General features: G+C 42.9%; 1 protein-coding gene across 3 annotated transcripts in view; it reads left to right on the forward strand.

The window, feature by feature from the left end:
- The window catches only part of lrrc1 (leucine rich repeat containing 1), a 281,388-nt gene that overhangs the window by 75,489 nt on the left and 178,571 nt on the right, over positions 1-27,328 (forward strand). For all 3 annotated transcript variants that reach the window (XM_038800456.1, XM_038800454.1, XM_038800457.1), the window contains exons 3-4: positions 12,168-12,246; positions 18,937-19,026. In XM_038800456.1, coding sequence (XP_038656384.1) covers positions 12,168-12,246; positions 18,937-19,026 — 169 coding nt within the window. The remainder of the gene's footprint in view (positions 1-12,167; positions 12,247-18,936; positions 19,027-27,328) is intronic.

The following is a 27,328-nucleotide window of genomic DNA, read 5'->3' on the forward strand; positions in this document are numbered from 1 at the left end:
TAGATCCGATCCAATGGTTGTGGGATCGCTTGTCTATTACCTACTGCCTGTGCTGCTTGACATAAAGTAGTCCTGAGTTGTGGCTTCGCTAGGGTTGACGCCTCATTTTTCGATATGCCTTCTGTTGCTCCTGGCATGCCCTCCTGCACTCTTCATTTAATCAGAGTTGATTCCCTGACTTGGTGCTAATGGTAGAGTGTGGGATATGCCTGGTCATATGGTCACATATTGTGTTGGAGTACAATTCTGCAGCTGATGACCAAGCGACTCATGGTCTTGAGCTGTTAGATCTGTTCGAAGTCTATCCCATTTAGCATGGTGGTTGTGCCACACAGCACGGTACAGTGGACAGCACTGCTGCCTCACAACGCCAGGGACTCGGGTTTGATTCCGACCTTGGGTGACTCTGTGGAGTTTGTCCATTTTTTCCCCTGTCTGCATGGGTTACATCCGGGTGCTCCAGTTTCCTCCCACAGTCCAAAGATACGCAGGTCATGTGAGGTTACGGGATTATGGGGATAAGATGGGGGCGTGGGCCTAGGTAGGCTGCTCTTACAGAGGATTGCTGCAGACTCGATGGGCCGAATGGCTTCCTTCTGCACTGTAGGGATTCTATGAATTCAATGGAGGGTATCCTCAACGTAAAGATGGGGCATTCTCTCCACAAGGACTGCGGGTGCCACTCCTACCAATGCTGTCATGGACAGATGCATCTGCAACAGATAGTTTGATGAGGTGAGGTTACATAGGTTTTTTGTTATTTTTGGCTCCCTCACTACCTAGCAGCTGTATCTCTTCAGACTCTGTCAGCTCGGTCAGTGTTGTTGCTACTGAGCCACTCTTGGTGATAGACATTGAATTTCCCCACCCAAAGTACATTCTGTGCCCTTGTTACCCTCAGTGCTTCTTCCAGTTAATGTTTAACATGGAGGATTACTGATTCATCGGCTGAGGGGGCACGGTTGGTGTTAACTAGAAGTAGGTTTCCTTGACCACGTTTGACCTGATGCTTTGAGATGTCATGCAGTCCAGAGTTGAATATGCATGATAACTCCCTCCCTACTTTATCCCACCTTGCCACCACAGCTGCTCAGTGTGTTCTGCTGGTGAGACAGGACATACCCATGGATGGTGATCGCTGTGTCTGGGGCATTGTCTGTAAGGTAGGATTCCTTGGATGTGATCGTTCATCTAGTCTGTGGGATCATTTTCACAATTTTGGCACAATCCAAAGCAAAGTCGACAGGGTTGTCCATTGCCCAGGTTGATGCCAGATGATCTGTCTGGTTTATGCAAAGAACTAGATTGAAACAACACACAACCTCAGCTGGACTAGATTTTCTTGCTGCATCTTTCTTTGTGTTTATTTTCCATATTAACGGCTGAAATGGTTCATCGTACGCTGTACCACCCTTTCCCCATCTCTCTCAGTTATGGTTAGATTGCTTTCACGGAGTTACAATGTTGTTTGCTTCTGGTGTGCATCAGCTGAATTTGATGCGCACACACTCCTAGGTTGGCATAAACATTCTGTACTCACGTCAATAGATCACCATCAAATTGTTATTGCAGATGTTCTGTTTGGAATGCTAATCTTCCAGTAAATCGTATTGAACAGCATGTGCGGAGAGCCTCTTATTAAATAAATGAATTGGCTCAATGGTTCTCACTCATGGCCAATCTAGGGCCGTGTAATCACTGATTTACTATTAATTACTGGCTTCTTTAGGCGGAAAAGGGAGCTATCAAACACTCCTCGATTAATTCAAATGTATTCTCATTAACAGTGTACGCAGGGAGTGAGCTGCAAGTGATATGATTGGAACCTTCACTGAGGTTGGGTTTTATAAATTGTGGAGCATTTAAAATATTCTTCAGTCAGGTATTACTGCGAAGTGGAATAAAATGAGCCTTTCACGTTAAAGTGATGGTTCACTTATTGGGAAAAGAGAACAAGCGATTAGGGCTTCAGTTACGTGGAGAGACCAGTGAAGTTGGGCACGTCTTTACTTTGAGCATAAAAAGTTAAGGCGAGTTTTGATGGGGGATTTAAAATGACAAAGGATTTAATAGATTCAAGAAGAGGGTTTCGACTGACAAGAGGGTTAACTCAAGGACACAGACCTGGGATAAAAAGCCAGGGGGGAGGTAAGAATTTTATTTTATGCAGTGAGATATGATTTGGAAGTGCGGCATCTTGAAGTGTGATGGAGGCAGGGTTAACTATAACTTTCAAAAGGGAATTGGATATAGACCTGAATTTGCAGGGCTTTATGGAAACAGGAGATAAGTGGGTTCGAAAGAGCCAGCAAAAATCATGCTGGATTGAATGGCCTCCGTTTCAGTGCTGTGTGATTCTGTGAAGGTTCAATCTTGTTGTTGAGAGTCAGGACTGACCCACGGTGGCAGGAACTCCACTATGGCGAGAGCAAGGAGGCAGATCCTGTTTTGTTATGCTTTTGACGTAGCATAAGCTGCTTCCTTGATGTGCACTCTGACAAAGGAAGGTTCAGACTTGGAGATAGCTTTAACACATTTATTAAACTGTTAACAATTCTCCCACTTGGATTCGACTCTCCTGTTAATCCTGCTATAGCTACTCAGACTGACGAACCAGTCTGCTACAATCCAGGTGGTGGGTGTGATGTGTTTCAAATCAACCCTGTATGCACTCACTAAGAGTCTCCACTGGAAAGAGGAAGATCATGTGTGCTGTGTCCTTTTATATGGGTTGGTGTAATGCCCTCCTGTGGTAGTATCACCTCTTTGTGTGTCGTGAATGGCCATTGGTTGTGTCCTATCTTATTGACCTATTGGTTGAGTGTCTGTGTGTCATGTCTCTGGTGCTTCCTCCAGTGTCTATCTAGTCTACGTGTATTTACATTAACCCCTTGTGTATTTACAGTGATGCATGTCACCACAGGTCCCAAATCCACCCCAGCAGGAAAGATGATCAAACCCCATGCTGTTGGCATGAATCTGATCCAGACCGACCGTTGAGCAAACTGAGCCAACCGGCCCCTAAGGCGTCCGGGTCATTCTGGAAACATACAGTATGGATAGTAATGGTAGAGGCTCTAATTAACTTCAGTCCATGGCTGACCAGGAATGCCTCCACTCCCTGCCGACCATTAGCATGTGCTGGAAGAATTCATAAGTTTTTTTTTTATAAATTTAGATTACCCAATTATTTTTTCTATTAAGGGGCAATTTAGCGTGGCCAATCCACCTACTCTGCACACATTTTTGGGTTGTGGGGGCGAAACCCACGCAGACACGGGGAGAATGTGCAAACTCCACACGGACAGTGACCCAGAGCCGGGATCGAACCTGGGACCTCAGCGCCGTGAGGCGGTTATGCTAACCACTAGGCCACCGTGCTGCCCTGAAGAATTCATAAGTTGATGATCAACCTGTCTGGCCATGTTACGAATTCACCTTCCTTGGCCATCAAGTCCTGGAGTGAAACCTGGAGCTTTCAGCTCAGATGCAGAGACACCACCCATTGTGTCACAAGACTGCTTCTATTTTTTTTTAAATTTAGAGTCGCCAATTATTTTTCTTTTCCAATTAAGGGGCAATTTAGTGTGGCCAATCCACCTAACCAGCACATCTTTGCACTGTGGGAGGAAACCGGAGCACCCAGAGGAAACCCACACAGACCCGGGGAGAATGTGTAGACTCCGCACAGACAGTAACCCAAGCTGGGAATCGAACCTGGGACCCGAGGGCAGCACGGTGGCGCAGTGGGTTAGCACTGCAGCCTCACGGCGCCGAGGTCCCAGGTTCGATCCCGGCTCTGGGTCACTGTCCGTGTGGAGTTTCCACATTCTCCCTGTGTTTGCGTGGGTTTCGCCCCCACAACCTAAAAATGTGCAAGCTAGGTGGATTGGCCACGCTAAATTGCCCATTAATTGGAAAAATGAATTGGGTACTCTAAATTCATTTTAAAAAAGAACCTGGGACCCTGGAGCTGTGGTCTGTGCTAACCACTGTGCTACTGTGCTTCCCCCTTTACAGTACATTTTTTTGTAGCTGCCTTTTGCTCCGTCGTGGAATAAATGGGCACAGCAAAGAAGGAAGCCATTTGGCCCGTCTGGATTGTGCCAGCTATTTGCGAGTAACCCAGCTGATCCCTTTCCTCCTTTGTCTTTTCTCCATTGCTCTACAATTCTTTTCTCTTCAGATAATTGTCCAGTTCACCTTTGAAAGCCACAATTGGTTTTGCCTCCTCCACACCCTAAGGCAGTGCATTCCGAGCATTTTCTCGCCACTTAGTTGCGCAAAAAAAGTGTCTCTCGTGTTAGCTCTGGTTCTTTTACCAGCCACATTAAATCTGTATCATAAGAATATAATGAAGGGCAGGATTAGGCAATTCAGCCCCTCGAGCCTGCTCCACCACTCAATATGATCATGGCTGATCTCCTCTCTGCCTCAGCGTTGCCAATCTATCCACAGAACTGCTGAAGTCTCTCATCCCTAAAACTGTCCTCAAATCTTTTCTGCATCTTTTTTAATAGGTTCATATCCTTTTGAGTGTAGTGCTCCGAATTGGACACAGTACTCCAGTTGAGCCCCAACCAATGTTTACTAAAGGTATATCATAACTTCCATAACTTCCATGAATCCTGTATGTATCAACCACTTTAGAACATACATACATATAGTGCAGAAGGAGGCCATTCGGCCCATCGAGTCTGCACCGACCCACTTAAGCCCTTACTTCCACCCTATCCCTATAACCCAATAACCCCCTCCTAACATTTTTGGACACTAACGGCAATTTAGCATGGCCAATCCACCTAACCTGCACGTCTTTGGAATGTGGGAGGAAGCCGGAGCACCCGGAGGAAACCCACGCAGGCACGGGGAGAACGTGCAGAAATAAGAACATAAGAACTAGGAGCAGAAGTAGACCGTCCGGCCCTTCGAGCCTGCTCCGCCATTCTATAAGATCATGGCTGATCTATTCGTGGTCTCAGAACCACTTACCCGCATTCTCGCCATATCCCACAATTCCTTTATTTTTCAAAAAAACATCTACCCTATCTTTCAATATATTCAATGAAGTAGCGTCTACGACTCCTTTCGGTAGGGAATTCCATACTTTAACCACCCTCTGAGTTAAGAAGTTCCTCCTTGATTCAGTCCTAAATCTGCTCCCCTAATCTTGAGGCTATGCCCTCTTGTCCTACTTTCACCTACCAGTGGAAACATCCTTTCTATTTCTATCTTATCCATTCCCTTCAAAATTTTATATGTTTCTATTAGATCCCCCCCTCAACCTTCTGAATTCCAGTGAATATAATCCCAATCTACTCAGCCTCCCCTCATACGATAACCCCCTCAACTCCCGAATCAGCCTAGTGAACCTCCTCTGCACCCCCTCTAGTGCTAGCACATCCTTTCTCAAGTGTGGAGACCAAAACTGCACACAGTACTCCAGGTATGGCCTCACCAGCACCTTGTTCAACTGCAACATTACCTCTCTACTTTTAAACTCAATCCCCTTCGCAACGAAGGACAAAATTCCATTTGACTTCCTAATTACTTGTTGCACCTGCAGACCAACCTTCTGTGACTCATGCACAAGTACACCCAGGTCCCTCTGCATAGCAGCATGCTGCAGCTTTTTACCATTTAAGTAATAATCCGTTCTATTGTTACTCCTACCAAAATGCACAACTTCACACTTATTGACATTATACTCCATCTGCCAGACCTTTGGCCACTCATTCAATGTGTCAATGTTCCTCTGTAAGGTTTTACAGTCCTCAGTACACTTTGCTCTGCCACACACCTTCGCATCATCTGCAAACTTGGAAACCTTACACGTAGTTCCCAACTCCAAATCGTCTATATAAATTGTAAATAATTGTGGTCCCAACACCGATCCCTGAGGCACACCACTCGTCACTGATTGCCAGCCAGAATAGCACTCATTTATTCCCACTCTTTGTTTCCTGTTAGACAACCAATCCTCTATCCATGCTAGTGCTCTACCCTTAACACCATGCATCCTTATCTTATGCAGCAGCCTCTTGTACGGTACCTTGTCAAAGGCCTTTTGGAAATCTAGGTAAACCACATCACTGGGTCCCCTTTGTCTACCTTGCTCGAAATATCTTCATAGAATTCCAAGAGATTCGTCATGCATGACCTGCCCTTCATGAATCCATGCTGCGTCCGTTCAATGGGACAATTTCTATCGAGGTGCCCTCCTATCCCTTTCTTGATAATAGACTCAAGCATCTCAGACTCCGCACAGACAGTGACCCAACGGGGAATCGAACCTCCCTGGCGCTGTGAAGCCACAGTGCTAGCCACGTGTGCTACCATGCTGCCCTTTCTCAACCTGTCCTGCTACCTTCTCCGATTTGTGCACACATACCGCTGAGTCCCTCTGCTCCTGCACCCTCCTTAGAATTGTATCTTTATTTGATATTGCCTTTCCTGATTACGTCAGGGACCTGGTTTCAATTTCGGCCTTGGGTGACTGTGTGGAGTTTGCACTTCCTCCCTGTGTCTGTGTGGATTTCTTCCGGGTGCTTCGGTTTCCTCCCACAGTCCAAAGATATGTAGATGAGATCAATTGGCCATGATAAATTGCCCCTTGGTGTCCAATGAGTTGGATGGGATTACGTGGATGTGGGCATAGTGCTGGGGTGCTCTTTCAACGGGTTAGTGCAGACGCGATGGGCCTAATGGCCTCCTCCTGTACTGTAGGAATTCTATGCTTGATTCTTGCTCCAAAATGTAAAATTTCATTGCATTAACTCCTACATTAAATTTCATCTGCCACATATCCATACATTCCATCAGTCTATGTCCTCTTGAAGACGAACACAACAGTTCACAATCCTTCCAAGTTTTGTTTCATCAATATCATTTTTTAAAAGACATTTAGAGCACCCAATTCATTTTTTCCAATTAAGGGGCATTTTAGCATGGCTAATCCACCTAGCCTGCACATCTTTGGGTTGTGGGGGCAAAACCCATGCAAACACTGGGAGAATGTGCAAACTCCACACAGTGACCCAGAGCCAGGATCGAACCTGGGACCTCAGCGCCGTGAGACAGCCGTGCAAACCACTGCGCCACCGTGCTGCCCTCCTCAATAACATTTGAAATTCTGCTCAGTGCACCCAAGTGTAGATCATTAATATACACTGGGATAAGCAATCAACCCAATACTGATCCCAGGGGAACTCCAGTAAATGTTTTCCTCCAGTCTGTACAACAACTGTTCACCACTACTGTGTTTCCTGTCACGTGGCCAACTCGATATCCATGCTGCTACTGTGCCCATTATTCTTTGGGGACAATGGTGCTTTATCCCAAATGTTGAGTGAATTTTCTTATTCGTTTTCTGACTGACTCTGAAGTATGTGGAACCATGACGAGTTGGTGGATGAGCAGCACAGAGATGTCAAAGAAATAGCCAGATATTTGAATGTGCCAATTTGAACCTTTGTTTACTGAAATTGTTTTTCAATTTTGCTGTTCCCAATCCTCCTGTCGTTTAGTATTTGTACACAAACTAAAGTACAAGATTTGCAATACAGTTTGGATTATTTTGAATTGTAATTGTTTCAGGACGAATGAATCGCAGTTTATTTTCCCCCAGAAATGCTGCTGCAATAGTCAACTACTTTTTTTCCTTGGTTTGGATTACAGGCAAAAGGGGGTTTAGTGTTTGGGTTGTTTGGAATTGGAAGGTGTATTGTAATATTGATTGAAACGTTATCATTGCCAAGCCATTACAAATCTACTTTTGTATCTTTCAAGTGGAACATTTTGCTGGACAAATGTTTTCATTCAGAAGCCTGTACATTAAATCTTCAGGATGCAAACTAATTCAGTTGACAGTATAGTTCAGTTTGCAATTCGACTTCAAGTTTTTATTTTTTACCAATTTTCTTTTTCTCCCTTGTCCTCATTATTCCACATCAGTTGGACCAGGTGGTCAAAACTCAGACACCTTCTGTCCTTGCCCAAAGACTATTCAAACCTATGTGCAACAAAGGTAACTGAAAAGTGATTGAGAAGGCGGAATGACTTTCACCTACCTGGTCCTGAGGCCTTCTGAGGCTACGTTTGTAATAATATGGCTATTGTATGGGAGATAAAGGGTTAACACTTTCATGTAAATACTACTTACCACTAGGTGGTGATCAAAAGCAGTCACATACGTATCACGTGACGACCCTTAATTCTAGGAGAAAGTGTTTAGGCGTGAGATAGAGTACTTGTGTATTTGAGAGTTCTGCAGTTAGAGTTATAACATCATTTATTTTAGTAACATCATTTATTTTAGCAACCCTATACTTAGGAATACGTTTGAATCTTATTTAAGTAGTGTTAATAAATCAGCTTTGTTACTTTACTTAGCTTGATGTTCAACACTACACATTTAAGACATCCAGACAAAGAAAACAGAGAATATCACATGGTACCAGGGATGGTTCCTAATGTATAATAGTAAGGTTTAGTGAGAAAGAAAAGATCTCCGTGTAGCAAAAAAATCTTGCGATGATCGAAGAATAAATCTCAACCCGACTCCGATCGCGACGACCTTGTGGAAGCCAGGAACATCGAAAAAAAATGGCCAGTCGAAGCTTCATGGAGGGTTTGCAGACTCCAAAGCAATTCCGGGCATCGGATAAAGGAAATGTAAACTGGAAAAATTTCAAGCAACAGTTTGAATTGTAAATCTCAGCCACAGACCTCGAAGTGGCCAGTGATCAGGTAAAGGTAGTGCTGTTCCGAACAATGTCTGGACCCCAGGCTTTAGAAATGTTCAACACACTCCATTTTGAGAATGAGATTGACAAAAAAATATATAATACAGCTATAGAAATGTTCATCAGGCACTGTGTGCTTCAAATCAATGAAACTTTCAAATGATATATATTCTGGAAAAGAGTACAGAAAGCAGTTGAAACACTTGACTGTTTCACTACAGATCTAGGCTCAAAGTGCAGACCTTTAATTTTTCAAAATTATTCGATTCTCTTCTGCGTGATCAGATTTAATTCGATGTAAAAAATGAAAAGCTGCATGAAAGATTGCTCAGGCAACAGAAGTTAACGTTAGATGATGCTGTTAACTTTAGTGAACTTGCTAAAAATCAATATTCTGAAATGTTGGTCCGTGAAAGTGGCATGAAAACGAGCAATGTAGCCGATGCCATTGATGTTGTGGCGCACTTGAGAAAACATTGCGCTCCAGATGGTAGCCATTTTACCCATGACGCAACGAATGTCATGGCATCCAAACGTTGTGGCCACTCCCAACCAGTATAAAAATCCCCTTTGGTAAAACCTGTGCGAAGTGTCCCAGACTTAATCTTTTTGCCTCGCAGTGTAGAACAGAAATGAAATGCAACAAAGAGCTGTACAAGAAATATGCAGCAGGAAATATGAAATTGAAGCGAGTAAACCTCGCACTGGGGAAGTGAACCAGACTTGGAAGATGTATTTGAGTTAGATGACACAGCTGAGAAAGTAACTGAATCTCCACAGGCAATTTCCGAAGTGGACGATTTCAAACCAATCTCGATTGTTCACAATCAAGATGAGTGGACAATTCCATTAAAGATTAATGGAACCAACAATACACAAATAAAACTGAATACCAGTGTGACATTGGATCTCAGTATTTAACCAGATGATGAGCCAAAAGAAGAAGGAGATGACCCTATAAGTTTAGTTAGTTTATTTGGCATCAGTATCGAGCTGATATCAAGTAGCATTCAGTCAGTGCAGGACTCGGAATGTACGGAGGCTAAAAATGAGAGTGCAGCAGCAGACAAATCAGTGGCTGGCACATCAATTGTGAACAGCCAACAGGAAACTGAAGAGATAATCCCCATCTTGGAAAAGTTGACTCCAGGTAAGAAGCACAAGACTACAAATGATGCACCCTTATCGCTTTTTATTGAGAACGTGAACTCTGAGGAGAATTCTGAAGAACTCAAGAAAGCATTGATAGTTTCTTCTGTGTGAAGAAGTCAATCAGTCATGAATGTCAGAATTGGGTCCAGCAGGAAATTTGGTGATGTCGACTTTGAAACCAAAGAATAACTAACCAACGCATTGCAATTCAATGGAAACGAAGTATGTACAATATCCAAACATCTTCAAAGGAAAAAGGGATGTAACAATATGGATGTTGTATGGTAGATAAAAGGTTCACAATTTCATGTAAATACTCCTCACCACCGTGGGGATTTGCAGTCAGACTTGACAAAGTATGCAGTCTGGAAAACAATCCAGATAGCCAACGAGCAAGGGACTACAGGACATTGCTTGAAACAATCTCCCAGCAGACATACAGACAGATGTATGTCTAGATCATACCAAGTTAATGTATGATGGCGCTAAAGCCAGGAAGAAAAAGATGCAGAAAAAAGCCTCATTCCAACAAATTGATAGAGTTGATACTTGCTCAATGGCCAGAAAGAAAACCAGTTTTCCGGGCACAGGAAACAAGAAATCAACACCATGAGCACAGGAAAAAGACCAATTCAGGCAACGAAGGTGATTCATCAGCAGAATCAGCTGGAAGTCTGATCGATTGCACTGATGACTTGTTGGTTATGTACCATATTTCCACAAACAACAAATATGGACAGGCTCAACTTGTGAACTGTAAAAAGTTGAAACAATTGTTAACTGTGATGTGTTACCTGTGTTGGTCTAACATTGACTGCAACTGGATGCAGTAAAACGAGAAACAGGCTTCCGACACAGGAGATGGTCCAATACTGTTTTATTGAACCTGTTGATTGCTGTACATAATCTGCTGTAGGTTGACACTCTATTAACCTAACTGATCACCACCTACTGGCTTGACCAGACTAGCTCTCTATCACATGGTGATGATGTTCATTGGCCTGTGCACTGCGACTATCTCCCTAGCCGTGTCCTGTGAGAGAGAGAGAGCTGTAATACCATGTGGGCTTTATAGTGGTGGTGTCCTGTCTGGTGATTGGTTGTTCTGTGTCGTGTATGTTCATTGGTTATCCTGTATATCAATCACTGCCTGTCTGCATCACATGATATACACGAGTGGATATTATGACAAACTGCTGTGCAATAACAATCATTCACATGTTACAGAACATACATTGCTTACCATGTATAATGTACAGTCTCCAAACATCTTCAAAGGAAAGGGATGTAACAAAACGGATGTTGTATGGTAAATAAAGGGTTAACAATTTCATGTAAATACTACTTGCCATCAGATGGTGATCAAGAGCAGTCACAAGTCACGTGTCGACCCTTGATTCTGGGGCATGAGATAGAGTAGTTGCGTATTTTAGAGTTCTGCAGTTAGAGTTATAGCATAGTTTATTTTAACAACCTTATACTTGTGAATACATTTGAATCTTATTTAAGTAGAGGTAATAAGTCAGCTTTGTTAATTTACTTAGCTTGATGTTCTCTGTTCAACACTACCCATTCAAGATGGTAGCATGAGAGCACACATGGCTAGCACTGTGGCTTCACAGCGCTAGGGTCCCAGGTTCGATTACCTGCTGGGTCACTGTCTTTGCGGAGTCTGCACATTCTCCCCATGTCTGTGTGGGTCTCACCCCCACAGCCCAAAAATGTGCAGGTAGGTGGATTGGCCAGGCTAAATTGCCCCTTAATTGTGAAAAAAATAATGGGGTACTATAAATTAAAAAGAGTTATAACATGAAAGAGCTGTAGGCACAGTTTGTGTCACTTTGGTAATGAGCGGTTGATCAACAATTGCCTCAGGTCGCGTGCTTGTCCATTTATTCTGTTTGCAGCAGACTGCAATGTGCTGCTAATCATTGGCTCACAATGGCCAATATCACCACTTTCAGTTTGGCATACTCCTGTCTTTGAGCTTCACAAACAGAAGTATGACATTGTTAAATTGCATTCTATATCATCAAGCTTCACACACTGATGTGTTGGAGCGTTATACCACATGTTTGATATGGAAGACCTGCATCAGATGTGAATTGTGACCCGATTTAAATATTGTGCAGTATTGGACAAATGGTGTTTTTGGGGCACTTTGCAGTCGTGCAATAAAGGCTGCCGATGCTGCGACCATTGGTTTGCAAGTGTGTCAGTCACACAATACTATGACCAAATACCTGACTAATTTAATCTTTTTTGTTGCAGATATTACGGAAATTCCAGAAAGTATCTCATTTTGCAAATCATTACAAGTAGCAGATTTTAGTGGCAATCCCTTGACCAGGTAAAAAAAACCTTTGTTGCAGGAGCAAGCATGTTTTGTTGCAACTTTTAATGCAGATTGTATCAATCTCAGCTGTTTGCTTGTAGATATTAAGAACTGCCATTGACTATGTCTCATATTATTATCATAACTTACATTATAACTTGTAGGCATTGTTAGTATTTTTTTAATTAAGGCAAATTTATCCAAAATTTATGAAGTGGGTGAGCATGCGTTTGATGTTATAATTTTTTGAAGCATAATGTACAAATCAGATTATTATATTTGTCAGTCGAATAACTTGGTTAAAGCAATGATTATGGAAGGGAGTGTGGAGCTCCGCAGTTTAACATGTTTTGTACCTTTGCAAAACTGGATTTTTAAAGTAATGGATCCCCTCCAATACCATGTGCCTTATAGATTCTCCAGGGCTGTAATGTACAGAATATTTTGGATACATAATTGTATCATTGTTAATGCATGTATTACTTTTACGGGCTTAAAGAAAAACTCGAGCGGTACGCGTGGGCGGTGCTGTCTCTTCACAGCGCAAGAGACCTGGTTTTGATTACCGTCTCGGGTGACTGTGTGGAGTCTGCACGTTCTCCCCGTGTTTGCGTGGGTTTCCTCCGGTGCTGCAGTTTCCTCCCACACTTCAAAAGGGGCAGGTCAGGTGAATTGGCCATTCAAAATTGCCCTTGGTGTACAAAATGATTGGGTGGGGTTGCTGGGTTAAGGGGATAGGGTGGAGATGTGGGTTTAAGTAGGGCGCTCTTTCCAAGGATCAGTGCAGATTCGATACGCCCAATGGCCTCCTTCACTGTAAATTCTATGATTCTGGGCAGCATGGTGGTGCAGTGGTTAGCATTGCTGCCTTACGGCGCCGAGGTCCCAGGTGCGATCCCAGCTCTGGATCACTGTCCATGTGGAGTTTGCACGTTCTCCCTGTGTCTGTGGGGGTTTCACCCCCGCAACCCAAGGATGTGCAGGGTAGGTGGATTGGCCACACTAAATTGCCCCTTAATTGAAAAAAATGAATTGGGTACTCTAAATGTAAAAAAAAAAGATTCTACAAGTAGGTTACCAAGGAACTTTGTAGAATATCCTCAACCGTCCCAAACGGATATTTTGATAGATGTGTGCACCTGTGTGGGCGTGTGTGTGTGCACACATACAGGGGTATGTACACCTGCGTGGACGTGGCCAGTCACCCATTTCTTGACTGGGCAGACAACCTCTCGAGGTTCGTGTTGGCAGGAGGTTCACAAAGGAACAGCAGGGTAGCATGGTGGTTAGCATAGTTGCTTCACAGCTCCACGGTCCCAGGTTCAATTCCCGGCTTGGGTCACTGTCTGTGCGGAGCCTGCACGTTCTCCCCATGTCTGTGTGGGTTTCCTCTGGGTGCTCCGGTTTCCTCCCACAGTACAAAGATGTGCGGGTTAGGTGGATAGGCCATGCTAAATTGCCCTTAGTGCCCAAAAAATGGTTAAGTGGAGGTTACTGGGTTACGAGGATAGGGTAGAGATGTGGGCTTGAGTCTGGTGCTTTTTGTAAGGGCTGATGCAGAATCAATGGGCCGAATGTCCTCCTTCTGCACTGTTGATCTATGATTCTATGATCAACAATAATATATCCAGGACTAGGATCTGTGCCTTACGGCGTAGAACGTAGGAAGAAAAATGGTCGTGATACAGGTATCGAATTCTCAGGGAAATATATGAATAGAATCATTGAAACTTATGACGCATGAGCAGGCCCCTTTTTGTCTGTGCTTGTTCTTTGAATGAGCAGTTGTGCTTCATACCGCATCCCTGCTTTTTTGTCTGTGTTCCTTATCCTCAAGTCCCTGCCAAAATTCTCTTAAAATTGTTGATGAGTCAGCTTCCATCATCCCTTAAGGTAAAGAGTTGCAGATTCCGACCACCATGAGTTAAAAAAAAAAATTGATCACCCCTCTAGACGTTTTGCAACAGTTTTAAATCTATGAACTCTGTTATTGACCCACATGCCGGAGGGAAGTTTTTCGCTTTTTACTGTATCAAAATCTCTCATCATCTTGAAATTTTCCATTAGTTAACATCATAACCTTTTTTAAGGTGAACACTCTTAACTTTTCCAAACTCTTCTCGTAACTCAAGGTGCGCATCTATGGTAACATCTGCTGAACCCCCTCGCCACCAACTCCAATATTTTTACATCTTTGCTCAACTGTGATGAGCCGAATTATCTACAATATTCCAGCTGAGGCCTAGTAATTATAAAATTCCAGCAAGATTTATTTGCTTTTGTATCTTATTCCTCTGTTTGTTAACCCAAGTTACCCACCACCTGATCAGCTTCCCAGGTACTTTTAAGGATTTGTGTATATGGACACCAAGGTGTATTTGTTCACTTACATTTCAAAACATTTGCTGTTTATAGTATTCCAAGTCATACCACTTCTCTTCCCCGCATTTAATATCATCTGTCACGTGTGCCCATTTTGCCATTCTGTCTGCGGTCTTCCTGAAGACTATAACCATCCTCATCACTGCAGACATTTTACGAAGTTTTGTACATCTACAACCTTTATAATTTTCCTAAATCTGATTCTTCTTGGAGGAACCCCACTGCAACGTACCTCCTACTCAGAAAAACATTCATGCAACACCACCCTTTGCTAACTGTGGCTGAGCCACTTTCTCCTTTATTCCATGGGCCACCACCTCCTTAATTAGCCTCTTTTCTGGCACTTTGTTGAATGCCTTACAAAAGTTCATATGTGCACTACCTGGATCAACTATAGATTGCCTCATCAAAGAATTAATGACGCTAACTCGATGTTATTTCCCTTTCCAAATCCATACTGGCTGTCCTTGATTAATTTGGGATTTTCCAAATAAACGTTTGCTGCTGATATTTGCCAATAACTTCCTTACCACTGAAGTTAGGCTGTCTGATCTGTGGTTTCCTGGTTTAACTCTCTGCCCTATTTTTGAATAACATTAACAACTTGCAGTCTGTTGGAATATTTCCCTTGGGATCCTTAATAGATCTAACTTTTTCATTTGCTAACTGCTTGCACTTCACATGTTTATGAAATGTTTTGGGGTTCAAATTAATATTGCCTGCCAACCTTTTTTCTTTAACTTCTCTTTGCCTCCCATTTTCAGTTTTTCAACTGGATTGTCACAAAGAAAATATCTGATTCACTGATGTCATTTAATGAAGGAAATCTGCCACCTATATCCATCCTGGCTTTTATGTGGCTCCAGACCCATAACAATGTGGTTGACTATAAACTGCCCACTGAAATGGTCAAACAAGCCACTCCTATTCACACCATCACCGTCTCAAGGGCAATTAGGATTGGACTATACAAGAACGGAAGGCTTGGAGCTGGAGTAGATCATATGGCCTGTTGAGCCTGCTCTGCCATTCAATACTATCATGGTTGCTCTTGGATTTTCACGCCACTTTCCCACCCGTTCCCCATATCCCTTGATTCCTGAGAGACCAAAAATCTGTCTATCTCAGCCTTAAATGTATTCAGTGATGGAGCAGCCACAAACAACCTCTGGGGTAGAGATTCATGACCCCCTTAAATGCCCTTCAATGTGTACTTCTGAGGCTTTATAAAGCACTAGTTAGGCCCCATTTAGAATACTGTGAGCAATTTTGGGCCCCATACCTCAGGAAGGACATACTGGCACTGGAGCGGGTCCAGCGAAGATTCACACGGATGATCCCAGGAATGGTAGGCCTAACATACGATGAACGTCTGAGGATCGCGGGATTATATTCATTGGAGTTTAGGAGGTTGAGGGGAGATCTAATAGAAACGTACAAGATAATGAATGGCTTGGATAGGATGGACGTAGGGAAGTTGTTTCCATTAGCAGGGGAGACTAGGACGCGGGGGCACAGCCTTAGAATAAAAGGGAGTCACTTTAGAACAGAGATGAGGAGAAATTTCTTCAGCCAGAGAGTGGTAGGTCTGTGGAATTCATTGCCACAGAGGGCGGTGGAGGCCGGGACATTGAGTGTCTTTAAGACAGAAATTGATAAATTCTTGATTTCTCGAGGAATTAAGGGCTATGGGGAGAGAGCGGGTAAATGGAGTTGAAATCAACCATGATTGAATGGTGGAGTGGACTCGATGGGCCGAATGGCCTTACTTCCACTCCTATGTCTTATGGTCTTATGGTCTTAAATGGGGAGACCAAAATTGCAGGTAACAATAATCATAATCTTGATTAGTGTCACAAGTCGGCCTACATTAACACTGCAATGAAGTTACTCTGAAAATCCCCTAGTCGGCACGCTCCGGCGCCTGTTCGGGTACACGGTGGGAGAATTCAGAATGTCCAGTTCACGTAACAAGCATGTCTTTCGGGACTTGCGGGAGGAAACCGGAGTATCCGGAGGAAATCCATGCAGATATGAGGAGAACGTGCAGACTCTGCACAGACAGTGACCCAAGCTGGGAATTGAGCCCGGAACCCTGGGGCTGTGAAGCAACACGCTGCAGATACTGTATACACCTCCCGCTGCCTCAGGAAGGCAGCCAACATTATCAGAGACCCCTCCCACCCAGGCAATGCCTTCTTCCAGACCCTTCCATCAGGCACAAGTCTGAAGACCCGCACATCCAGACACGGGAACAGCTTCTTCCCCACAGCTACAAGACTCCTTGAAGACCCCCTTGGGCTGATCTGTTCCCTGTAAGAACACTTTTCACTACACCCTATGCTGCTCTTGCTCATGTATTTGTTTTGTTTGGCCCCTTGTTCCGCACTGTAACCAATCACTGTTTGTCGATGTGCCATTTGTCAACGTTGTCTGCTGTTTATTCTTTTTGTCTACTATGTATGTACTGTGTACGTTCCCTCGGCTGCAAATAAATACTTTTCATTATACTTCAATATAGTGACAATAAATCAAATCAATTATGAACTAAAATCAGAAAATGCTGGAAATCCATATCAGGTCAGGGAGTATCTGTGGAAAGTGAAACAGAGTTAAAGTTTCAGACTGATGATTTTCATCAGAGACGAGTTCTTGATTTCTGACGCTGGGTCACTAACTTGAAACTCTCTCCACAGATGCTACCTGACCTGCGATTATTTCCCACATTTTCTGTTTTTATTCCTGGGATTAGACTAGAGATATATTGATAGAGGACATTTTCCAGTACACATCCTCTGCACTATGACTTTTCCCAGTCTATATTTGATAATTAATGTCTCATCACCAATATATTTTAGTTACCCACTGTTGAAATTTGCTAACCGATTTGCTTGTCTAACTCCTTCTAACTCTCTTTTGAGCTCCAGAAGAAAAAGACGCGACCATATCACTGCAACCTCTCCGTTTCCGAACCTGAGCCAAATGGATCGAGTTATTTATAACTGTAGCGGCATCCTCAATCAGTGCCGCTGTGCTCCTTCATGGTTGCCTTCTCTTATTGTTTCTGAATCCTTAATAACCAGGAATATTTAACCCAGTTCGTGTCTGGTTTGAGCGTCATCTCTGCTAATGATTAATGAAATCAGCCTTTGAAATCACAGATTAAACCCCCCCCCCCCCCAAATCCGTTCTGTGGTTCCATCTGGATTTCAATTTCTTGGCATACTCATCATGACTTTCACCATTTTATTCATGACAGATTCAAACTACTTAGCAATTTTATTAAACACAACATCAAACTATTGTGAGGAGTAAAGTATTTTGCATACAGGTAACTCATTGATGAGATGCTATTAATTAATCAGTTCGTAAGGTAAAATATATATGTTGCAGAGAAATTACACTGCATGATGCTGTAATTTACTTATTTGGAGTACTGAAGTAAGTTCATGTCTTGTTGCATTGTTGATGAGGTTTTGGTGTCTCTGGATGTCTTTAAGATTTCTGAGATGAGTCCGATCATTTTGTGACGATCTGGTATGTGCTCACTTATGATGAAGCCAAACAAATAGAAGAAAATGATTTTTCTTCTGTGTGCTAGTTAAACTTCCTCGGTGAGTTTGTGCCTATGGAGTTAAGTAATCAAAACCAAGTTATAATCCTCAGAGGAATGATGGCTGAGGGTGGGGACCATTTGAACCACCAGATGCCATTCAGTGTCCATCATTGAAAGATGTGCAGGTTAGGTGGATTGGCCATGATAAATTGCCCTTAGTGTCCAAAGTTGCCCTTAGTGTTGGGTTACTGGGTTATTGGGATGGGGGGTGTTGACCTTGGGTAGTGTGCTCTTTCCAAGAGCTGGTGCAGACTCGATGGGCCGAATGGCCTCCTTCTGCACTGTAAATTCTATGATTAATTATGCCCTTTTTAGAATATTTTACTTTACGTTTTTTAATCCTTTTAAATAACAAATGTTACATCAGTTTGGGAGACATTTGACACACCATTTTCCCTGCAGTAGTCTGAAGAGCTGTGAAATGCAAATCTGAGGATATATGCTGGCACCCACTAGCGGGAGGATGTACTGATAGCGTGACAGGTTTCCATTACAACGCGGGCAATTATATTTATGATGGAATGTGTTAACCCAAGTGTTGACAAATGTGACATCAGGAAGTAAGGTTTTGGGGATGGATAATGTGTGTACAGATTTAAGTCTTATTATACATTATGTAGGTGAGGTGTATTGAGGCTCGATACCCAAATCTACGGACAGTCGATGTGTATAGAACAATCTAGTGACTCTCGATGATCTGTCTGCAGGTTGCCTGAAAGCTTTCCTGAGTTGCGGAACTTGACATGCCTCTCCCTGAATGATATCTCACTACAGGCGCTTCCTGAAAATATTGGAAAGTAAGTTTGATTGTGTTCACAGTGCAGTTTCTTGACTCTTAAGTTTAAAAACAGTCAAATAAATTTGCAGTTGTAATTTATTTCTTAGAAATGTTATTGCTACAACTGTATGCTACCTCCATGCAATGCAAAATAATGAAAAGAAATTAACTGGAAGTAGTCACAAAATGCAAATATTTTTTCCTTTTGAAATAAATGGTTGGGCAGATAAGAGACCAAAACCAAAAATATTCCTGTGGAAGGCAAGGGACATGCCTGAGGGATTGAATGGACATTTGTCCTGTCTTCTCTATAGAGGAGGATTGTGCTAATGCCGCAACACAAGATGAGAGGATAGAACCATTGCATAGGGTATAAATAGATCAAGAGGAGATGTTGGCAGTGCTCAAAGTAGAAAAGACATCTAGTCCAGAAAGGGTGCCACACACGAACAGCTTCTTCCCCGCTGATACCAGACTCCTGAATGACCCTCTTATGGACTGACCTGATCTCTTCACTCAAAGTCTCGACAGTTGTTAGCCCTATACTGCGTATGCTTCATCTGGTGTCCATGTCATGTATTTACATTGTGCATTTATCATGTCCTATGTTTTTTCATGCATGTAACGATCTGCCTAGACGGTACACAGAGCAATACTTTTCACTATACCTTGGTAACGTGACAATAAATCGAAGTCTAAAATCTAAGTTGTTGAGGGAAGTAAGTGTAAAAATATTGGCCACTATGGCCACAGTTCTTCAATTCTCCTTTGATTCCCGTACCAACCTCCCTGAACAGGCGCCGGAATGTGGCGACGGGGGGCTTTCACATTAACTTCATTTCAAGGCTACTTGTGACAATAAGCGATTTTCATTCATACTAGAGTGGTACCAGCAGACTGGAGAAATACAAATGGCACACCACTGGTAACTATGGACCAGTAGTGTGGGTGATTGGGCAACCTCCAAGACCATAATCCGGGTCAAATTTAGTTTAACTTGGAAAAACACATGATATCAAGCAACAGCCAACATGGATTTGTTGCAAGAAAATAGTATCCGGCATACTTCAGTTCTTCCAATTAATAACAAAGAATTGTTGACAGTAGTGTAGTTGATGGGCAAAGGAACTTTTATAAGGTTTGACACCTGGGATAGGAGGCTTAACTTATGAGGAAAGGTTAGGCGTGTGGTGCCTGTATCCTTTGGAGTTTAGAAGAGTGAGAGGTTTTCTTATTGAAACATATACACTCCTGAAGTGACTTGGCAAGGTAGACACTGAAAGGATGTTTCTGTTTGGGGGAGTGACTGGAACAAGGTGACACAGTTTAAAAATAACGGTTCTCCCTTTTTAGAGGGCGAGCAGGGGAACGTTTTCTGAGGGTAATGAATCTTTGGAACTCTCTTCCCCAGAGGCCACTGGAGGCAAAGTTATTGAATGTTTTTAAGCAGAGGGAACAACTCCATTGTTAGTCCAGAATCTTCTCGGGGCTAGGTGAAATGTGATGTTTAGGCCATAAACAGATCAGCCATGATCTTACGGGATGGCGGAGCAGGCTCGAAGGCGCCGGATTGCCTACTCCTGCTCCTAATTCATATGCTTGTATGTATTTGATAAAGTGCCAGATAATAGATTAAAGGGGCAGTGTGGATCTGGGATTGCATTTAAGAGACAGGGAGCAAGGAATAATGTTGAACGGCTGTTTATCAATCTGGAGGGAGGTGTACAGTGGCAACCCCAGTGATCAATATTTGTTCTGGTGACCCTTTCATTATCAGTGACCTGGTATAGGGCATAATTTTGAAGCTCACAGATGACCCGAAGCCTGCAAACATAAGAATCAGCGAGGAGGATCGTAGCAGACTTCATGAGACATGAGCAGACATATGGCAAAAGCAATGTAATGCAGAGAAGTATTGTAGGGAAAATGAGGACAGTTCATGTAAACTAAATAGTGAAGTGGTTGCAGGATCAGAGAGTTGGGGTTCAAGTGCATGACGCCTTGAGAATGGTAGGCCGTGTTGATGAGGCTGTTAAAGCATGTGAGAGGCGTGTACAAAAAGCATGGAGGTGATGGCAAACCTTTATAAATCACATGATTTGTTTAACAGCCTCCTTGAGTATTATACGATGCTATGCCTTTCCTGGTAACTAAGTTGTTACAGCCTATAGTCACAGAGGAAATTTTAATTCAGTACTTCAGCCGACATTTGACATCCACCGGACTAGCGGACATTAATCTCAACATTATTTGGTAGTGCAGGGTTTGGGAAGGCATGCTAACTTGTTGGTTCAGGCAGTGACGCAGATGATTTTATGAGCATACGACTTCTCTGATCGTTATTTCTCTAATGACTGCCTTTTCAGTGGTGCTGACATCCTTTGTGTTGGAGTAACCATTGCCAGCTGGGTAATGAGGTGTAGGTCTGTGTTTTTTTTTGATGGTGACAATTGCTGGGAAATTGCAAATAAAGGAAATCTATTGATGAGTCATAAGAATCGATTGAATTATCCAATTGATAGACTGGTGGACTGTTCTACACCAGCAAACAATACCTTTATGAAGCGGTAATATTGTATTTTCAAGTGTACTGTTTTAATTCTTTAAGAAAAGGAATTGTCAATATGGTACCCAGCAAAATAAATGGCCTTTTCTGGATTTCTGTGGCCCTTGCAAAGCACTGCTGCTGTATGGTTTCCATTTATCAAAGTATATCTAGCTTCAGGATATATTGATGCGTCACGCAAGCACAACAGGGTCATTTGACAACGTCACCTTGTGTGAACAAAACAGGGAAATGAGCTGACTCAAAGAACAAGATTTCAGACATCCAAAGATTAGTACAGACATGCATGCTGCAGTATTGCGCTTAATAAATTTACAACAATTCTCCTGCACTGTGACCAGAATCTGTTGGTACTTTGGCAATTAACCTCTCGCGTCTTAGAAGCCAGTGTCGTAAATTGTTGTTCTTCACGTGGAGCAAGGAAGACAGTTTGTATTCTCCATGTATTCTCCATCATTTTCCATGGCGTGACTTGTATATTTGTATACCACACCCTTGTGCGCTTGTCAGTGCCAAGTCAAAGTCTATTTAACTAATAGTTATCTTCAGAAAAATTTAATTGGCAGATTCTGAGGTAATGGGTGAGCACAATTAACTTTTCTCTGCTGATCTTAATGATTTGATGTGTAATGAGTTGGGGTAGCGCTGATTTGGTTTTGACTGAGTCTCAGCAAAAGTGAAGCAAAATGAGAAAACAAAATCAAATAACATGCTCCACTGGTGCAGTAAGGAGTGCTCTTCTGAAGTTGACATTAAGGCAGTTTGGTACGGTAGAATTGAAGAAACGGCTAAGGTGCATTCGCTGTTATTCTTGCCTTGCAAGTGAATATACTAAACTGGGTGCCTGAAATATGATGTGGTCAAATCTCCACCGGTATGGACTGCACAGTAGCACAGTGGTTAGCACGATTGCTTCACCGCGCCAGGGTCCCAGGTTCGATTGCTGTCTTAGGTCACTGTTTGTGCGGAGTCTGCATTTTCTCCCCATGTCTGCGTGGGTTTCCTCCGGGTGCTCCGGTTTCCACCCATAAGTCCCGAAAGACTTGCTGTTAGGTAATTTGGACATTCTGAACTCTCCCTCTGTTTACCCGAACAGGCGCCGGAATGTGGCGAGTAGGGGCTTTTCACAGTAACTTCATTGCAGTGTTAACGTAAGCCTACTTGTGACAATAAAGATTATTATTCTAGAATAGGGAACAGTAAGATCTCGGGTGTGGTGATTTCTCCACTATTCTCCAAATCTCAATTGGTTCGGATGCAAAGCTGTTTTCCTGTTTTATCTGTTTACTTTAATAAGCTTTATCTTCTTTGCATAGTTTATCTAAGTCTGTCTCTTTGATCTCTGACACCAATGTAGGCGGAAGGGTAGGAATCTGTGTCTGCAACCTTCTTCTCATGAGTAACGCATAGAGCCAATCGATTCTTCAAAGGTGAAGAAGATCTATGACTCAGCAGCACTAATTGAAAATCCACCCTTTTCTTTAAAAAAAAATGATTTTATTACAAACATGTATCAAAACAGGTTACAACAAATAAACACTCTGGGAAACATACTTCGCAGCAATCAACTATATAGTCTGTACAATTTTGTCTCCCTTTTTTACCCGCTCCCCACCCCGAGACAAACAGCTCCTCAAAGATGGTCACAAACATTCTCCACCTTTTCTCAAACCTCTCTACAGAAATATTTTTATTAAGGCATATATCATTTTAACAGTTTTCAAGAGGAAAAACAACAAAATAATTAACACCCACCCAGCCAACAACCAAACCCAGCCAACATGGCTTACATACACAATTCCCCTTTCCTACTAACTATTTCCCACTCTACCATCCCCACCATGCCTCCCTCTTTCCTTTTACCGACCTCCCCCCTTCCACCTCCTGCTGACAGCTTAATTTTCCTCAAAGAAATTGATAAACAGCCGGGCAAACCCTAGCATCGATCCTCTCAGGGCGAACTTGATCTTCTCAGGCCTGAGAAACCCGCCCATGTCACTAACTCGTATCCCGATTTTGGGGGTGCCGTGTCCCTCCACGTCAATCAGGTCTGTCTCCGGGCTGCCAGGGACGCAGAGCCAAAACCTCAGCCTCTCTTGCCCCCTGGACTCCCGGGTCTTCCGACACTCCAAAAAATCGCAACCTTTGGACTCCCTCGCTTTCCACTTTCTATCTTTTCCTGGCTATTTAACCCTGGCTCCCAGCTACTTACTTATTTATGTGTTGGCCACAAACAGGTCCCGGCAATCTACCACTATTACCAATGTTATGCCTTTATGCTCAAATAAATCCATTCCTGGTTGTCCCCATGGCCTTGGAGAAAAAAAGGATGACAGTGATTCTTTTGATTCCGATTTGTGAATTGTACAGATGATACACCTGGATATAATTTCTTCCAATAATGTTGAGAAACCCGGTCACCAAACCAATTACCATGCTCCGGCTCCATATTGGTAATATGACCTTGATCCAGGCGCTGTAAAATTTCAAGTTTGAATGCTCTTGGAATTACCATTCTTTGATCATCGTACTCCAGTAAATGATTGAGCACTGACTGATGTACCCTCTGCTTGAAATATGGTCTCAAGGCAGGACTATGTGGTATATATTTTGGCCATCCTTCAATGCAAAACTCACTGGTCATCTTTCATTCCTCATCTGATTGTGGGCAGCACAGTGGTTAGCTCTGTTGCTTCACAGCGCCAGGGTCCTAGTTTGATTCCTGGCTTGTCTGTGCGGAGTCTTCACGTTCTTCCTGTCTACGTGGGTTTCCTTTGGGTTCCTCCCTCAAGTCCCAAAAGACGCGCTGTTAGGTGAATTGGACATTCTGAATTCTCCCTCTGTGTCCCCAACAGGCGCCGGAATGTGGTGACTAGGGGATTTTCACAGTAACTTCATTCTAGTGTTAATGTAAGTCTACTTGTGACAATAAAGATTATATTATTATGATACCTGTGTCTCGTTGATTTAATTAATTCCCTGTCTAGTTTCCAGTAATGTGGCTGGATTGTCAAACTCCTCAACTTCGTCCACAAATACGGTATTGCATTTTTCTGAATTCCTCTCTTTCAATGCGTCTGCAGTGATGTGTTTCCCTTGAATATGTATTGAATGAATATCGAACCGCATCAATTTTAATTTAAACCTTCTTGATGGTAGCGCTGCAAGCTCTTTTGAATTCAGTCCTGGAACTGCAGGTTTATGGTGTGTTTCTATCATAATGTAAAACCCTAAGACTTGTTGCACGTTTTACTTGAGTGTATTACGCGTTTATTGGAGTGTATTAACACGCCTCCGTTTAAAGGCCGTGTGCTTAACACTGCTACAGCTCTGTGTGTGTATTTTCAGCTCGGAGTCGCCAGGTGCCGTATTTAGACATCTCACAAGTATTTCAAGGTCAGGTTCAAAGTAATAAAACTATACACCGATTAGTAAGTTCAAACGATTAATATTTATTATACAAATATAATAAATACGCATGCACATGCTAAAGACTAATACTTATTTCTACTATTAAATGACTAAATACTTATCTAAGTAGGAACCAGCAAGGTCAGGGGACAAGGCCTTTGTTCCTTCCTGGGCTGCATCTTCTGTTCGCTAATAGTCGAATAATGTATAAGCAATGCCGGGTTCACGTAGCGAGCGTCGTTTGGTACTTACTGAACGATGGCTGGTGCTCAACGGCTGGTGATGGAAGACAGGATCAACGGCTGGAATTGGAGTCAGGATACAACAGCAGATCTGGGCTGGAGTCAAAGCAGCAGTCCAAGCCGGAGCACAAAAACAGCGAGGCCGGAGCAAAACAGCAACGGAGCCGGAGCACAACAGACAGAACCATGTGCGGGGCCTACCTTTATAGGTCCCCCAATGTCCGTGCCTTTTCGGGGCGGGCCTTTACCTGCCATGTATCGATTGGGTCATTTCCCAATCGATGTCTTACAAACCCCCCAATCTGAGGGTCTCTTCTCGATGGGTGGGGCGGTCTCTAGGGTCTTTTGTGATGGATACTTCTGGTGCCGTTTCGTCTGGGCGTCCACTCAAAGTATCCATTCAAACCCAAATGTTGCTATTGTGTGTGCCCAGATCTGGATTGCCTCATTACTATGCAAAGCGTTTTGCTATTTACACCTTTGGTTGAGATCTTTCACCTGGCCATAAACTAGTTTCGATATGTGCAGAATGCTAATTAGCCTTTGCAGACTGCTTGTCCTGGCTAAGACTGTTTTCTCCCTACAGTCTTAGCAGTTCTCCATTTTCTTAGCCCAGTGTCCATCTTAGGTGGCTATAGACTACTCAGTGAATTTATTGCATGCCCAAGTAGCTGTTACTGCTTCCTTTTTGATTATTTCATATCTTTTATCTGTAACTGTTAATGAACGTGATGGGTAATTGACTGTTCTGCTCTTTCCATCTTTGTTCCTGGAAAAGCACTGTATCCAATCCTGCTGTTTTTATTGTCAGTCATTCCAGATAATGATGTACTAACATCTGAATGAGTTTTGCTGGCGTAACAACTGGCACAGTGGCTCCTTGAGCTATGTTAAGTTTATAAAGAGATTTTGCCACTGGATTCACCATTCTCATGAACCATTGTAGCTCTGTGATGTTCCTTGGAGCTTAAATTCTTTTCCAACTCTGGTCTTCAATGGATCAATCTCTGTTCCTGATGCACTCAAAAGAACAGATGTGACCAAAAGAACAGATTCTTGGCTGTGAAAATACACACTTATGTTGAGCGTCCATCCTGCCTCTTGTGATCGTCTTGGCACTGCTCTCACCCGTGTGTCATGCTTGGCTCATGTGAACCCATGTAGCAACATGTCATCCATGGGACAAACATTTCTGTGTAAACCCTTTCAAAGATTTGACTTTGTTCTTTGAAAGATCTCTGGTGCTGATTAATTCCAAAGGGTAACCTGTTAAAACTGAATTTTCCAAATGGTGCGATGAAGGTTGTGATATGGTATTTGCCAAAATCCGCTATTGGCAACAAATGTAGAGATTATTGAGCTCCTCCCTAATTGAGCTAAACTCTCATCTACTGATACCATTGGATTAATTCTTTTTGAAGCTTTACTGAGTTGTGTGGGACCAAAACATATTCCTATGTACTGTTTGGTTACAGAACTGGCACTATCCCTGAGCACCTACTCATTGGCTCTTTTAAGGGTGAAATGACCCATTGGCTTGCCATTGAGCCAATCTCCTGCTTTCCAGTTGGAAGTGAAGGTTGTGAGATCTTTCTGGGTGTACACCCAGCATATTGGTTTCACTTCTAGGCTTACTGTCATAACACATGCTATTTATCAGCTCTCCCAATGCTGGAAAGAACTTTGCAAATTCTGCTCTGAAGTCTCCTGGTTGACCTTCACCATTTTTTATTCCAGCTATTCTGTGAACTGGATTCAATTCCATACATGTCTTTCTACTTAAAAGTGAGCAACTCTGATCTTGAATTACATACAGTCGTTCAGTAATTATTTTCCATTTTTCAGGATGGTTTTTAAAAAATAAATTTAGAGTGCCCAATTTTTTCCAATTAAGGGGCAATTTAGCATGGCCAATCCACCTATCCTGCACATCTTTGTGGGTTGTGGTGGTGAAACCCATGCACACACGGGGAGAATGTGCAAGCTCCACACAGACAGTGACCCAAGGCCGGGATTCAAACCCGGGTCCTCAGCGCCGTAGGCAGCAATGCTAACCACTGTGCCACCATGCTGCCTTTTTTAGGATGGTTGAAGTACTCTCT

This window comes from Scyliorhinus canicula, chromosome 6 (assembly GCF_902713615.1).
Source record: "Scyliorhinus canicula chromosome 6, sScyCan1.1, whole genome shotgun sequence".
NCBI lineage: Eukaryota > Metazoa > Chordata > Chondrichthyes > Carcharhiniformes > Scyliorhinidae > Scyliorhinus > Scyliorhinus canicula.